Source organism: Apis dorsata, unplaced genomic scaffold, assembly GCF_000469605.1.
Source record: "Apis dorsata unplaced genomic scaffold, Apis dorsata 1.3 scaffold_303, whole genome shotgun sequence".
NCBI classification, from domain to species: Eukaryota; Metazoa; Arthropoda; class Insecta; order Hymenoptera; family Apidae; genus Apis; species Apis dorsata.
The window spans coordinates 644174-660128 of record NW_006263576.1 but is presented as its reverse complement, the minus strand read 5'-3'; the positions used below and the strand labels follow the sequence as shown (position 1 = coordinate 660128).

The window sequence follows — 15955 nt, the reverse complement described above, 5'->3', positions numbered from 1 at the left end:
TATATATATATATATATATATATATAATGATATTCTAAGACTTTTGAGCAAAAATATAATTTACATATAGTCATGTTCAAAATTTATTTTGAGATTTACCAGCTTAGTAAATCTTTTATCTTCCCAAGTAAAACTACTTGGAACGAGTATGTTAAGATTGTGTATTTCAGAAAGTGCTAACAAAGTGATTGAAGTATAATATGTATTTATTCGTTGGCGCTCATCGACCATTGTAGGATGAATAAATTGTAGAAGAATAAATTCAATGGGAGCTTTTCATTATCGTTAAATCAACATTTAAAATTAAAATTTATTGTTTTTCATTAAATTATTATTAATTATTGCGTAAACAATATTTCAATATATAAAAATATAAGATATAATAAGATATATAATTATGAATGTTAGATTAAATATTAGATCTAAAAATTTATGTGAATCTTTAAAATTTTATTATAAATATTTAATAGATAATTCATTTATAATTATGGTAATAATGGTTCTGTTATTAAAAAAAACCTCTAAAGAGATATTAGTCAAAATATATGAGAAATATATTACACAATGATTTTGATATAAACAAAGATAAAAGAAAGAAAGATTATTTAATTAAAAATAATTTCGCTTAATTTTAATCACAGTGTTTGTGTATATTTGTTTTCATGATATTTATTTAATTTAATTTAATTAAATTTTGAATAATATTGTGTGTTTCAGGTGGTGTTAGTTTTCATTCTCAGTATAGCATCGCTTATAATATACTTCATCGATGCCTCTAGGTAAGAAAATTAATTGTAATTTTAAAAACATTATATTTGTTTGTAAAATATTTTTTAAATCACATAAAATGGAAAAAATTCTATAGAATTGTGTATGGTAAAAAAAATTATTATAATCATTTAAGTAAATTTAATTTCATTTTAATAATGTATAATAATTACAACAAAATTATTTGGATTTACATTTAATTTAGAATATAAAATATATTTTTCATATACAACAATTTCATATGTAAAAATTTTCATATATTAACGAATCATGTAATTATGTAAGTAACTATGTAACGACTGATTACATTATTATTGTTTATTTATTTTCTTATAAAAGTCAAGCAAACTTATCATAAGTGAGATCTTAACATAATTTATTAACATCAAATGACAATTTTATGTTACAGCGAAGAGGTGGAACGTTGCCAAGAGTGGAGCAACAACATTACTCAGCAGATAGACTTAGCTTTCAATATATTTTTTATGGTCTACTTTTTTATACGCGTAAGTGTAAACTTTTCATCAGTATTATGATGCTTTTTAAATTTATAGATTCATGAATATTAACAGTTGAACAGTGGACAGTCACTTCTTACCCGTGTTAAATTCTTATTTTCAAATATTATAAAATAAAATATAAAAAGTATTATTATAAATTATTTATTTAATCAAATTATTTATATCAAATAAAAATTTTTAAATTATAATTATTGACCCAATATCAGATTATGATTATATTGTATTGTATTATTTTATTGTATTTATTTAAATTCATATAACAATATATTAGATTATATTATATATTATATATTATATATTATATATTATATTAGATCCTTTTACTAATAATTTGTAAATAATGATAGACTATAATGAATCAATTTTGTCATATCATTCTTAAAAGATAACTTATGTTGCAACAAGATACATTGATATATTTTGTTACAACATGTGGATAGAAAATTAAAACAAAGAAATCTCTGTTCTAATATTAAAATGGTTAGGATTGTAATTTTCATCGCATGACAATGCTCGACTTTGCGTTGTTAAAACAATCATTGTAATGCATTCAAGAAATTGTAATTAGAGTGTTATAAGAGATCTTTATTTTAAAGTAATACGTTGATTGAATAATACAACTGTTGAAGTCAAACAATAAAATTCTGCTTGTCGGGAAATGTCGTGGGTTTTTAAGACTTAGGAAAAGATTAACCCTTCGTTAACAATCTGAGTCTCTTAAAATATATGCTTTGTGAGCATTCTCTCAAAGTTCTCCGAGGAATTACCTAATGAATTTATAAAGGAATGATATAACATTTATGAATACAAATTATTAGACGATTTTCTTAAGAAGTACACCACGGATTTCTTTTTACTGAGTACTTTTTTCATAATTCACAATTTATATTTGCATTCAAATAAATATTTAAGAAATTTAAGAAATATTATTTTTTTTTAATTATACTTAAAACTCTTAATTTTTTTTATGTAATTATTAAATTAAATGTTATTATCAAATACATAATATAATACATTTCGTATTTTAAATTGCTTTTTTTAGTATCAAAAAATTTTAGATGAACTTAAATGATTAAACTTAAACTATTGATCGTTAATAAAAAAAAAAGATTGCTGATGAAAGATTAGAATAATAATTAATAGTTAATTGTAATTAATAATAGTTAATTTGAAAAATTAGAGAACAAAATGATTTAGGAAAAAATTAATGATTCAATAGTTAAAAAAATAAAAAATATCAAAATTAGGAAAGTATTAGATATTACAAATAATTAAGATATTACAAAATAATTAAGATATTACAAATAAATTAGAATAGAAAGTTTATTTTTAATTAATCTACTCTTCAAGTAATTTTTAGCTGTCAGTTACTTCATTTAATATGATATGGTTTGAAAATATATTATAATCCTTAAAAAATTTAGACAAAATAAGAAATCAATTATTTTGCTCACTAATTAATAAATTTTCAATATTTAAATATCATAAGATAAAGAATTTGTAAAATTTAACAAGATTATCTATTATTTTTTATAAAATTATTTTTTAACTCATATCATATAAAAATTAATTCAAATTCATACTAATAATTGTATTTATACGTTTATATATAAATACAATGATGAAATAATAAATTATATTATTAACACGTATGTGATTAAAAATTTGTTCTGTGATAGTTTATCGCCGCCAGTGATAAGCTGTGGTTCATGCTGGAGATGTATTCGTTCGTGGACTACTTTACGATACCACCGTCCTTCGTGTCGATATATCTCGATCGGACGTGGATCGGATTGAGGTTCCTTCGAGCCCTACGACTGATGACGGTCCCTGACATTCTCCAGTACCTAAACATTCTAAAGACATCGAGTTCCATTCGTCTCGCCCAACTTGTATCGATCTTCATCTCCGTCTGGTTAACAGCTGCTGGCATCATTCATTTGGTAAGATATTTTTCATTATTATTATTTGGTTTTCTTTTTCTCACTCGGTCTTATGAATATAACAGATTATGGATAATTAGTTGGTAGATTAACAATTGGTAATTTAATTGATAATTAAATTTTAACAATAATAAAAATAGAAAGACAATTAAGTGATTAGAATTTTAAATGTACAAAGTATTTAAAGCTGTATTAAAATTAATAATATTGAGTAATTGTATTAAGAATACTTTCCAATATACATTGAAAAGATATTTGAATAATTTAATGTAAAAGAAAAAAAAATTAAAAAATTCACAAAATTTTCAACTGCAGAGACTCAAATTGTTTAAAAAGTTGTTGTAAAAGTTAAAAATATATAATTTCATTCATCAAATTATAATATGATTATTATTATTTTTTATATTTTGTTTTATTTATCTTATATTTATTTTATTTTTAATTGTATATTATTTTTATTTAAATTAACATAGTTATATTTTTTTTTTGAGTTTTATAAATATTTTTTCAATTCTACTGTCTTATTTTATTTTTTATCACATTTATTCGCTTCCCACTCATCGTGTGACTAATCTTATACTGATATTTCTAAAAATCTCTCTGTCACACCCACTCGATTTTCTGGCTCATCATATATTATGCATTTGCTTACACTCTAATTTTAACATCTCGATGTAAACAATATTTGTTTATTCTCAAAACTTCGTCAAGATATTTTCAACACTTTTTACTTATATATAAACATTTAACTTATTCATCATAAACATATACTTCATCTAAAACATTTTTTAGGAACATTTAATTATTATTTTCTAAAAATGTATTTTCTATAAAAATTAGATTTCTAAATCTCCTTTATTTCTTTCAATTTCTTAAATATACAATAGATTATATGATATTATAATCAATATAAATTTAAATCAATATAATATTAAAAGTGTTATCTAGATGTTATTATCTAGAAATTGCTAGAAATAGTTAATTTTAAGTAGTTAAAATATATACTAGAAAAAATTAATATAAATCAAAAAATTAAATTTATACATATCTATTTTCTAATCAAAAAAAATAATCTGTTTTTAATTTTTCGCATTACATGTGCATGAGTTTTTGAGGCGTTGTAAAAGCTTTGTAATTTTAAATTTTTCTCTTTAAAATTTTTAAATATTTTTATATATATTTTTAGATTTTTCTTCATGAAGTATCTTTAGAGAATCGATTTCAGAGAGCAAAATAAATATAAAAATATCGTCTTGATAAATATCTTATTTATTAAATTAAAAAAAATTTAAAAGATAATAATGTATTCACTATCTGCAAATTTAATTTGCTTATAACTTAATAAATAAGTCTCGACCGATATTTTTGTATATTAACTTTTGTTTCTGTCTATAGAATTCACTTTTTACATGTATTATACACCACACACAAATATAATATAAAAATAAAATATAATATATAATGAATGTAATTTTAACATTATTTTGGAAAAATGAAATCATGAAAGATAGAGGAGATCTGTAAAAAAACAAAAGCAAGTTTTTAGGACAATCTAAAAATAATAATATACAAGTATACATATACATGTATATATTTTATAGTTGTGTATATTAATCTCGATGTTATAAAAATTATAAATTATAAATGTTAATATTATGTAATTACAGCTTGAAAACTCAGGGGATCCGTTCGAGTTCACGAACCCTCAACAGCTTTCGTACTGGACCTGCGTCTACTTTCTCATCGTGACGATGTCCACGGTAGGATATGGCGACGTTTACTGCCAGACGGTCCTCGGCCGCACATTCCTAGTATTTTTTCTACTCGTCGGTTTGGTAAGCTTTCTTTAAATTCTCTTAATACAGTCAAAACATTATGTTTAACATGTTATATGAAAATAAATGATTATTTATAGTTCAGTGTAGAAAAATCTCGTGTGAAAAATCCAATTGTCTGATTAATAAGTACAATTTGTTCTCAGATTATACTGTTTATATATATATATATATTTCTTATTATATATATATATATAAATTTTGAAAAATATATATATATTAATATATATTTATATATTATAAATAAATAATATAATATAAAATAAATATATATATAGATACATATATTTGCCTTTATGTTTTTATTGAAATTTAAAGAAACAAATTTAAAACAATTTGATTTTTCATGGGATAAGTATTCGCAATACGAACTCTGCGGAACACATGGCTTTTCATTTATTATACAAGACATTCTTCTTTATCTCATTATGAGATTATTTTTAAAAGTGTTCAAAGTATCGTTACTTCGATAGTATAATCTCATAGTAACTATATCGTAATATTTTTTTTTTAATTGTATTTTATAATAATTTTTGAATGCCATGATAATTCACTATTAATGATTTATTTTGATCCACTATGATAACTAATAAATTTTAATGATAACGCGATAAACTTGATCAATGATTTGTGTTTCGTAGAATTCGTCTCGTTAGAGTAGCAATCCTGATCTCGCCATGAATCGGCAGATCAGATTTTGAAAAAAATTTACACATTTATTATCCTTGAGACACAAAACAAAACGGTGAATATTTCGACAATGTGCAATGTTCTCTGGTTAGATAGATTTATTATACTGTAAAATAAATTCAGCAATGAGATTTTCGTTTCATTTTACACGTAATGCGAATTTCTCTTTAATAATACTCTTTTTTTAAATCTATTTGTTAAGTCCTTTTTTGACAACAAAAATTAAGATCTTGAAAAACATTTTACTTTTTATAACGATTAAAATTTACTTATTAATTGAGAGAGAAATTGATTTCAAAAAATAAAATATATAAAAATTTGATATAATTAGCATATTTATTATGCTATTGTATTAGGATGATTAATAAGATCGTATTATAGATAATGTTTATATGTTTTTTGATAAATATTTAAAAGTATCACTTGAACTATTAAAAAAGAGATTATAAAAATAAGATAATTAATCTTGTTAAAATTTGTATAAAATAAAAATCAGAAACAAATTAATAAAAGATTAATAATGATCATATTTCACATAATTTATTGTCATAATATGTGAAACTAGAATATTTACTAATATTTATTAGAGATATACAAGACAAAATGTTATAAATAAATGAAATGAATAAATTATTTGATACACTAATACATAATGATAAAAAAATAATAAATACATATTTCAATCTTAATTAAATAAATTTTTATATAATATGAGAAAATTATAGTTATTTTATATAAAAAACTTTAAACTTTGTTATCCAACATACATGTAATTCTTGATTGATCTTAATTGATCTAGTAGACAGCCATTAACGCTAGTTTTGGCTCTACCGATAATAGTCATTTGTGTGACTATTATCACACCGTATACTAACAAACTTATTCAATTCATTTTAATATTATCTTTTATCGTATGATATATAATTATTTAATTGTGAACTTGATTTAAATATTCACATTATTTCTCAACTTTTATTTCCTCAATTATCTTTCGCCAGAGAAATTTGCGTTAAACATTGAGATGTGATGAGATGAAACGAATCAGATGGATTTTGTTTTAGTTTTTAAGTAACCATCGGAGAACAATGTCACTAATCGTGAATCGATTGCTTCGTTTGAACGACGATGCGCAGTGTCTGCGAGAAGTGTGATTGGCCGCGAGTGTGCGTGCGAATAGTTGAGCGTGTGTGACATTATCGATCGTGCAAGATTGTTAATTTTCGACAGAGACGAAGGAATATATGGGAACATTCGAAATTCGCGCGTTTTACAATTCGTTATTATTGATATATCGTTGGAAAATGTCTGAGCATCGCCGTTTAAACGTAAAAATGTTAGCGTAACGTTTGTCTACAAATATTATTAGAATAAGAGAGTTAACAACATATACAGTAGACACTGTAAATTATCGAAACAAGTAGGACTGTTTTTTTTCTTCTTTTTTTTTTTTTTTGTTTTTTTTCGAAATCTATAGAACTTTCGACAAACCTTACGCCAATCACGATAATTATGTTTTCTCGATGAAACGAGGGATCGACTCGATATCAATGTATAATTCAATTGAACAATATTTATATTTTCTTATTCGACAATTTTTTTTATAGTATAAATGATAATATAAAACTAATTTTGAAATATTGAGAGTGTAAAATAAGTCCGTAATAAATATTATCATCGAGCATTAATTTTTTAATCCTTAAGCTCTCAAATTTTGGAAATTTATATAAAAATCTAAGTAGTCTCTTTAGAATATCCTACAAATTTTTCCAAGATTTAATATCTAAGAAATATAAAATTATATCAAGTCTAATATTCAACAATTTTCTTAAATACTTTTACAATTTTTTTAAATAACTTATGTCAATAAAAAATATTTCCATTAAATAAGTCAATTTAAAGAAAAAATATAATTTTAGAAAAAAGTTACTCCGTTTAGATCACCAAGAGTTAAATTATTTTTAATTATTTTTAATTAAAAATGATATTTTGATATTTAGATATTTTTAAATTTAAATAAATTTATTTCAATTTTTAATTAAACTGATGACAATATAATAGTCTGGAATATTTTAATCATTATTTCTGCTCGCGCATATCGATTATACAGTACTAGTCGATTCCTCCCCATCTCATCGAGGAAAGGAAGTAAAAAGAGTTTCAACTGAAATCACAGAGCAGCTTTACACTTTTTCTCTCTCTCTCTCTTTCTCTCTATCTCTCTGTCTATCTCTTTTTTATATCAATTGAATCGTAATCTATTTAAATTGAGCCCCCATACCACGAGTCGCATATATAAACAATTTTATATATGCCATAAGAAAAGGGATATTTTTTCATTCATTAAATGAAAAAAAAAAAAAAAAAAATAAGCAGCTTGCTGCAATTCGGTCCAATTTTACGTCATTTTGGACCACCGTATATGTATTACGCCCAAAAAAAAAAAAAATAAAAAAAAAAAAACAAAAAAAAGAAAAAAAAAAAAAAAAAATAAGCAGCTTGCTGCAATTCGGTCCAATTTTACGTCATTTTGGACCACCGTATATGTATTACGCCCAAAAAAAAAAAAAATAAAAAAAAAAAAACAAAAAAAAGAAAAAAAAAAAAAAAAAATAAGCAGCTTGCTGCAATTCGGTCCAATTTTACGTCATTTTGGACCCCCGGATATGTATTACGACGAAAAAAAAAATAATTAAAAATAAAACTACATAAAAAGTAAAAAAAAAAAAAAATATTCGCAATAAACGATGGATAGAAAAATAAAAATGAACGAAAAATAATAATAAGAACTCGAAAATTTTCTATATAATGTTATTGGCTACCTGTGCCTTATGCCTATACCTCTATATGGTGATCGTAGTCGGGATCTGGTCCCGATATTTCCATATAATCATATATCATTCTCGCCCTCGCGTGTCAAAAGATATATATGTATAAAAAAAAAGAAAAAAATCAATGTGGAGAGACAAGGTGGAATAACGAAATGCAAACGACGAGATCGTTCTTGTGGAAAAGAATTTGTGTTCATTCTTCTCTCTACTTATTGATTTCACGTCTTTTCACATACCCGGCTGAATAATAATTCGCGAACCGAAATTGGAGGCAAAGAATAGCGAGATCACGAGGGATATATGACACTTTGAGAATAATAGAGGAAACGTTCGTGACACGGTCCCGGACGACGACGGCAACCTTCTATATCTCGTGCAACCTAACAGCCTCACTCTATCGTACGAAAATGAAAGGTTTGTAGCGCGGATCGCAATGGCATCTTGCGCTTCGAGCTTTCTCTCTCGAGGTAAAGTGGTCGGAGGAAAAAAAAAAAAAAAAAAGAAGAAAAAATTTCTCTGCTTATGCAGCTGTTTCAAACGTTTTTTTTTTTTTCATTTTTTTTTTTCTCTTTTCTATATATACGCTGTTTTTTGATCGTAAAGGCTTTCTAAATATCTATTTTCGTTTGGCGGTTATATGTTTGGCTTTCGAGTATATTAGGCCATCGTTAACAAGGTTGGTAATAATGTGTGGGGTATTATGCTTTCATTTTTGTCAATCCCTAGAAGTATATTGAATTGAGAAAATTGAATTAAACAGATATTTAAATAATAGAATCGAAAATTTATGCGAATATTTTGTATATTAATCTTTCATTTGAGATACAAATAATTTCTTTATTGGTATAGCTGATTTAATGAATTTATGTGAATTTATGTGAATTTATGATAGAAAAATAGAAATTGATAGAAATTCTATATTTTATATTAAAATTTGATCATTATTAAAGATCCTATGCAGGATATTACTTTGTGATATATTTATATTTATATTTATATAAATATACAATGGAAGAAAAATGAAAAACTTTAAGTATTTTGAATTAAAAATTATGAAAATTATTTTTAAAAATCTAAAATTTATATGTACAATATTAAATTATAATTATATATTAGCATTTATGAAGGAATTAAAAAAAAATAATGAAAGTACGCATATTAATATACTAATATACTAATTATATTATCTTAAATTTAATAAAAAACATTTTTCCTTTTATATATAATAATAAATAATGAAAGCTCGATTAAAACGAAAAAAAAATAAATAAAAGAAAATAGAAATATTTATTTCCAATATATTTCTGAAAATTCGATATACTTTTAGGAACACATTAGTAAAGAGATCGACATGAGATACTCTGTGAAATTTCAGAGAATAGAGATTGAATTAAATTCGAACACTATCGATAAAGAAGATCTCGATCTTCAAAAATAATTTCTTTTTTTAATCACGCAATTTTGTTGCTCGTGATCCAGTGAATTAACTTTAAAAAAAAAAAATAATGTGAACCAGCTTTGTTGCAGCAGTAATACGTTACTTTTTTTCGCTGAATGAAATCGGGAGAAAGTGATCTCGGTATGACGATCATACCGTATGTATCTTAACAAATATTTCAGCTCCTTATCGCATATATATATAACTACTCTATCTTTTTTCTCTATTATTATTCGCTTCAATTTCTTCTACGAGTTACTCGCCTTATTCATATTATAACCTACCTTTTATATAATATGTATATAATATAATTCGATCATCATCAATGAGGTAAATCGAATTCTTGCAACGATTTCATTTACTAAAAGAGATATTTACGCGACTAAATCAAATTTGAACTAATAATAGGAATCTATTTACGAACGAGCCTCGAGTCCATTCAGGTTCATTTAAGTATCAAAAAGATTAAATCGTTTTTTGTTCGAAAATTTTTTAAAAATTGACCGAGTTGCCCGCCAATTTTTCCAATCTTTCGATTCGAGGCACGTTATCGTTCTTCTAAAATGTCCTCTCTAACATCAATTCACATGTACTTTCGTGAACTTTTTCTTTTTCTCTCTTTCTCTCTTTCTCTCTTTCTGTCTGTCTCTCTCTCTCTCTTTCATTCTCTCTTTCTCAGAAATTCAACGATATATATCAATACAATGTTGGTTTCTGTGCGAGCTTGTTGATCCTGATTAACTGCTCATTCTGTCTGTATGTTCATTCTATCTGTTTTCTGCGAACGCTAACATGCTGCCTAATTTTACTAACATATTACATAGATTGAAATTATTGATAAAATAGACATGTGTTTTTTTTGCTTGCTTTTGTCTTTGACACTCGGATTGCCATTGCAAAGCGTTCAATATTTTTTTCTTTTTCCAATTTGTTGCCAGGATCCTCGATAATGTATATTCTGTATGCACAATTTTCAGGATAAGAACTATCGCAAAAACTATTTTTCAAGCTTGGTATTTAAACTTCTTTCTTCAAGGGGATCGTCAACACGTTGTTTATATCGTTGATTTAGGCGGAATCGAGTATAGTTTTATGTTTCTTGCTCCAGGACAATTTTTCTCTGTAAGTTATTTGATTGATAAGAGATCACATCATTTTAAATTTTGTTGTTATATTATATATAATGTATATTCTTTTATTTTTTCTCGAAGAGAATCATGAAAGTCATGAATAAATTTATAATGGGAATTCGATTAACGGGAATATCGGTTTCATAATGGGAATTGATATTTTTCGATTATATCGATATTCTATGACGGAGAATAATGTCCTCGTAACATTTTAAAGCGAGCTTGTTTTGGAACCTTCTCAAACTGTTTGGCACTTGATTGGAAGCATGATGTCACTGAGTTTTTGTATAACGCGTTATAGCGATTCGAACAATATAGAACCGCTTCAAACCGATTTCAGGAGGTTAGTTAATAACGATGATGATATCACTTTAGGTGAAAAATTATCAATTTTCTATTTAAATACGAAGATGTCAATATCAAGGAGCAATCGTAATGAAAGAATTTAGAACATGTTTTTCTTTTTCAAAATTAATTCAATTAATATTAATTTGATGTGAAGAATTGTGCAACATAAAAAGAGTAGCTTTGACAAGTAATAAATATAACATCGTAGTAATTCGAGTAATTTATTTATTACATGTGTGTATAATAATTTATACACAATATATTGAAATATTGCCTTATTTTTTTATTTTATATTTTTATGAATATGATATTGATATATCAATATTATCTTGTATTTTTTTACAATTTTCATTTTTTAATTAAGTTAAATATGAGTTAATAATTAAAATTAATAATTAATAATTAAATTGAAATTAGTAAAATATTTCATCAAATATTCTGTTTGATGTTACAATATTATATTTAAATTAGATAAATTAAATTTTTAATTGAAATTAATAATAATTTTGTATAATTTATATGCTTGTATAGATTTCTTTATATTTTTTATTTCATTAAAATTAATTTTAGTATTTGAAATAAATTTTGAAATAGAATGGTAAAAAATAATATTATTTGTCAAAACACTCTATACATTTAATATTTAAGGGATATAGTAGTTGTGTAAGGAATTTTTCCTTATTAATAGAGTCCTGGACTTTTTACTTTATTATTAAATATATCCAAGTTTTTTCTTTCAATTTAGAAATAATTAATTAAAAAGTGATTAAATTCGTTTTAATTTTCGTTATTTCGTCATACGATTCTATACATGATGTCGTTAGGGAAAGGACATTAAAAAGAATCATCAATATTGATTAAAAAAAATTTATGAATTTTTCAATATTAAAATAAAGTAAATATATGTTATAAGTATTTACATATTATTTAAATTAAATTTAATAAATTTAATAAAACGTTTGAAAGCATTACAATTTTAAAGTATTCAATAATCTATTATTAAAAAATTATTAAATATATAAATAAGTTTATAAAATGAGAATAAAAATGAAAATATTGCACGTAATTAATTTGAAAATAACAAATAATATTAATAATAAAAAAAATCAATATCTCATAAAATTTTTCTTAAACTTATTGTCCTTTCATTCGAAGACATCTTGATTAAATTTCATAATCATATTTTTAATCGATAAATTTTCTTTCAATTTCGATATGGATTCGATATAGATATATCTTCTTTTATTATACTCTTCTTATGATTTTGTATAAATAGCAGTGTCTTTAGTTGCTTGACGTTCGATAAATTTGCCTGACAATATGAATTACTTATCATACAACTCAAAATCGAAGGGAGCACTATGAGGTTCTATTGCTTCAACAATAAAATTCTAACATTTTTTTAATCGATTAACAGAATCAAACTAACTGAATGTTCACAGTGGTTCATTGATTCTTTTAATATTACAATAGAGATCTTAGATATTAGTTATACATAAAATTGTAAATGTATAATGTAGCGCTTCCCTCGTTGCAGCCCTCTACAAAAATAAAATATGTGCATAATGAAATTTCTAATTTCGATGATAATTTCTACTTTTAATGGAAATTTTGCTATCTTATTGTGAATTAGAAACGTAGAGGTCTGTGTTTTGCTCTACATTTGCATGGCTGCTTAGTATATCGATACTGATCGAAATGAATGCTCATCTTACTTCCTTGATTTCTTTGCTTATCTAATAGCATGTCTGATTTTTCTTTATCTTATAAATGTTTTTGTATATCTAATTTTATTTTCACCTTTACCTCTAATTAACTAAATGATATATTATCTGCTTTAAATTATCGTCTTTCCAGTTTCCTCGTACATAAATTGGTCTATCATCTACGAACATTGTACTCGTGCACTTTACTTACATGTACATATTTATGTATTCACATATACATATACATATAGGTGTTATACAGGATTTATTTGTAAGAAATTTGAAAACCATAAATTTCAATCATACTCATAATACAGAATATTGAAAAATTATTATTTATTATTTTATTAATTATGGATAATAAATATGAATAGAATAAAGTATTTTGTTAAAGATAAATATTTAGAAATTTATAATTTGTGTATATATGATCTTTGAATATATTTCTCTCAATTATATATATATATATAATTTATTTAAAAAATGAATTAAAAATTATGAAATGTATTATTAAGATAGATGAAAATTTTATCAAAATTATTTAGTTTAATAATGTATTACATATATTTGATCAAGAAGTGACTTTTCACAAGTTTTTTTCCATCTTTAATAAATTTTTTTAATAATAGAAATGATATAAATAATCTTTTTTAATATTCTGTATAAGTAATTTATATTTTTTATTTCTACAATTGTATCATCATATTTTTTCTCAGTTATAATTACTTCAACGCTTTTTTACATTAATATTTTACATTTTAAATCATCTATATAAAACTGTTTAATTTCAGTCATTATAATATTTTATATATATTATATATATTTAATATATATATATATATATACATATATACATCAATGATGCTACAATAATAAAATTTAAAATTATTTATTTGAACATTAAACAGATAAAACTTTTCAAAATTTTCATTTAAAATATGATCAAGGAAATTGGCTTTGTTCTAAATAATTTCTTAACATTATTAATTTCTTTTTCATTATTTTGCTTTGATATGAATATAAAATTTTACATAAAAAGCTATAAAAATAAAATATATAATGCAATATATATCTGAAAATCAATATTTAATAAAACGAAATTCGAATTGAAATTCAAAGATAACATTTGACATTAAAGCTTTAAATTAGTCAACCTTCACTTATTATTAGTCAACATGATCAAATCGATCGACTTCGTTTATTTTATCCAACAGAAATTTTACACGGATGATTTTCCAACTTCGAGGTTGAAACTTATCTATGAGTAAACGTGACTTAACCGATTCGCGAAATGAGCCGCCATATTAGAATTTCATCATTCGAAATACAAATCGAGGCATCGATCGCAAAGTCAATTTCCTGAAAAATTGTAGCATTCGGTAGCATAGAGTTAATCGTCGCTGAGTATGCATTTTCGATGATGCTCGTCATCCGCTAAACCAGGATATCACTACACATTCATAGCTGGATATGAGTACGAGTATAACAAACTGGTCGGTATTTATCATCGAAGAACAATGAGAGACGCCAGAACACATGGAGAAAAATGCAGATCGTTGATCCTGAACCTTTACCATCTCTTTATCCGTCTCCTACGTTTTTTTCTTTCTTTGTTTCTTTCTCTTTCTCTCTCTCTCTCTCTCTCTCTCTCTCTCTCTCTCTCTTTCTCTCTCTCTCTCTCTCTCTCTTTCCTTTCTCTCGTTTAATGCCGTGACCACGTATAATCCACGAGGATCCAACGATACGTGTATATACTATATATACATATATACATATTTATATGTGGTATATTTGGCGAATACGCTGTATATTGCAACCACACATAGATGACCCAGTTTGTTTGTAACGGTTCGTAGTGGCATAGCGTTTTCCAGTTATGATTTCTATTTGCAGGCAATTTTTGCTAGTAGCATACCTGAGATAATAGAGCTCGTAGGCAGTAGGTCCAAGTACAGCGGCGAATACAAGCGGGAACATGGAAAGAGGTATTATTATATAATTACATCCTTCAATCTCCTGTCTTTTTTGTCTATTAACATTTTTACTTTCAGTATGTATATAATTATAATATTTCATATATGTACACATTTTATTTACGTAAATTATGATAACAATAACTATCAGTTACACGCCCTTACACAAATTCATACACAAATGCTCGATACACGAATACATGTTGTTATTATTGAAAGCATATCCATATATTTAAAACATATTCCGATTATTTCATTAACTCTGTTATGAGAAAAAAATGTATCATTTATGATTTTTTTGTTTTATTTTTATTCGAATAATTAAGTGGAGATAAAAATTAGAAAAAATAGAAAATCATCTTTATGATTTATGGAAGCATTTATTTTTTGCAAAATAATCTACTTTTCTACGTTTTTATCTATCTTTTATATTTTTATCTTTTGTGTTATTATATTATTGTTAATATATTGTATTGTGTTATTGTATATTTTATATTATGTTTATATTATATGTTATTTGAAATATGGATACAGATATTTATCAAACTATTCATTATTTTAAAAAAAGAATTTTCCAATAGAATTTGTTTTTGAGAGAGAAATAAATTAATTGATTTTTTCCTAGCTTTGTGTTTTTAAATAAAATAAATAAAAATTATTAAATCATTTATACTAAAAAATTGTTAGTTAAAATTGTTAGTTAAATCATTTATACTAAAAAATTGTTAGTTAAAAAGATTAAAATATAAAGAATAAAAAATAATTTTGTATTTAT

The 15955-nt window shown here is 24.1% G+C and overlaps 1 protein-coding gene across 42 annotated transcripts in view; it reads left to right on the top strand.

Annotated features, from left to right (window-relative positions):
- Nucleotides 1–15955, top strand: part of LOC102676424 (calcium-activated potassium channel slowpoke) — a 120748-nt gene that overhangs the window by 29358 nt on the left and 75435 nt on the right. For 36 of the 42 annotated variants that reach the window (XM_031511311.1, XM_031511307.1, XM_031511276.1 and 33 more), the window contains exons 2-6: nucleotides 718–779; nucleotides 1178–1274; nucleotides 2969–3232; nucleotides 4900–5067; nucleotides 15101–15192. In XM_031511311.1, coding sequence (XP_031367171.1) covers nucleotides 718–779; nucleotides 1178–1274; nucleotides 2969–3232; nucleotides 4900–5067; nucleotides 15101–15192 — 683 coding nt within the window. The remainder of the gene's footprint in view (nucleotides 1–717; nucleotides 780–1177; nucleotides 1275–2968; nucleotides 3233–4899; nucleotides 5068–15100; nucleotides 15193–15955) is intronic. The other 6 variants (XM_031511277.1, XM_031511295.1, XM_031511318.1 and 3 more) reach the window with 1 other exon arrangement.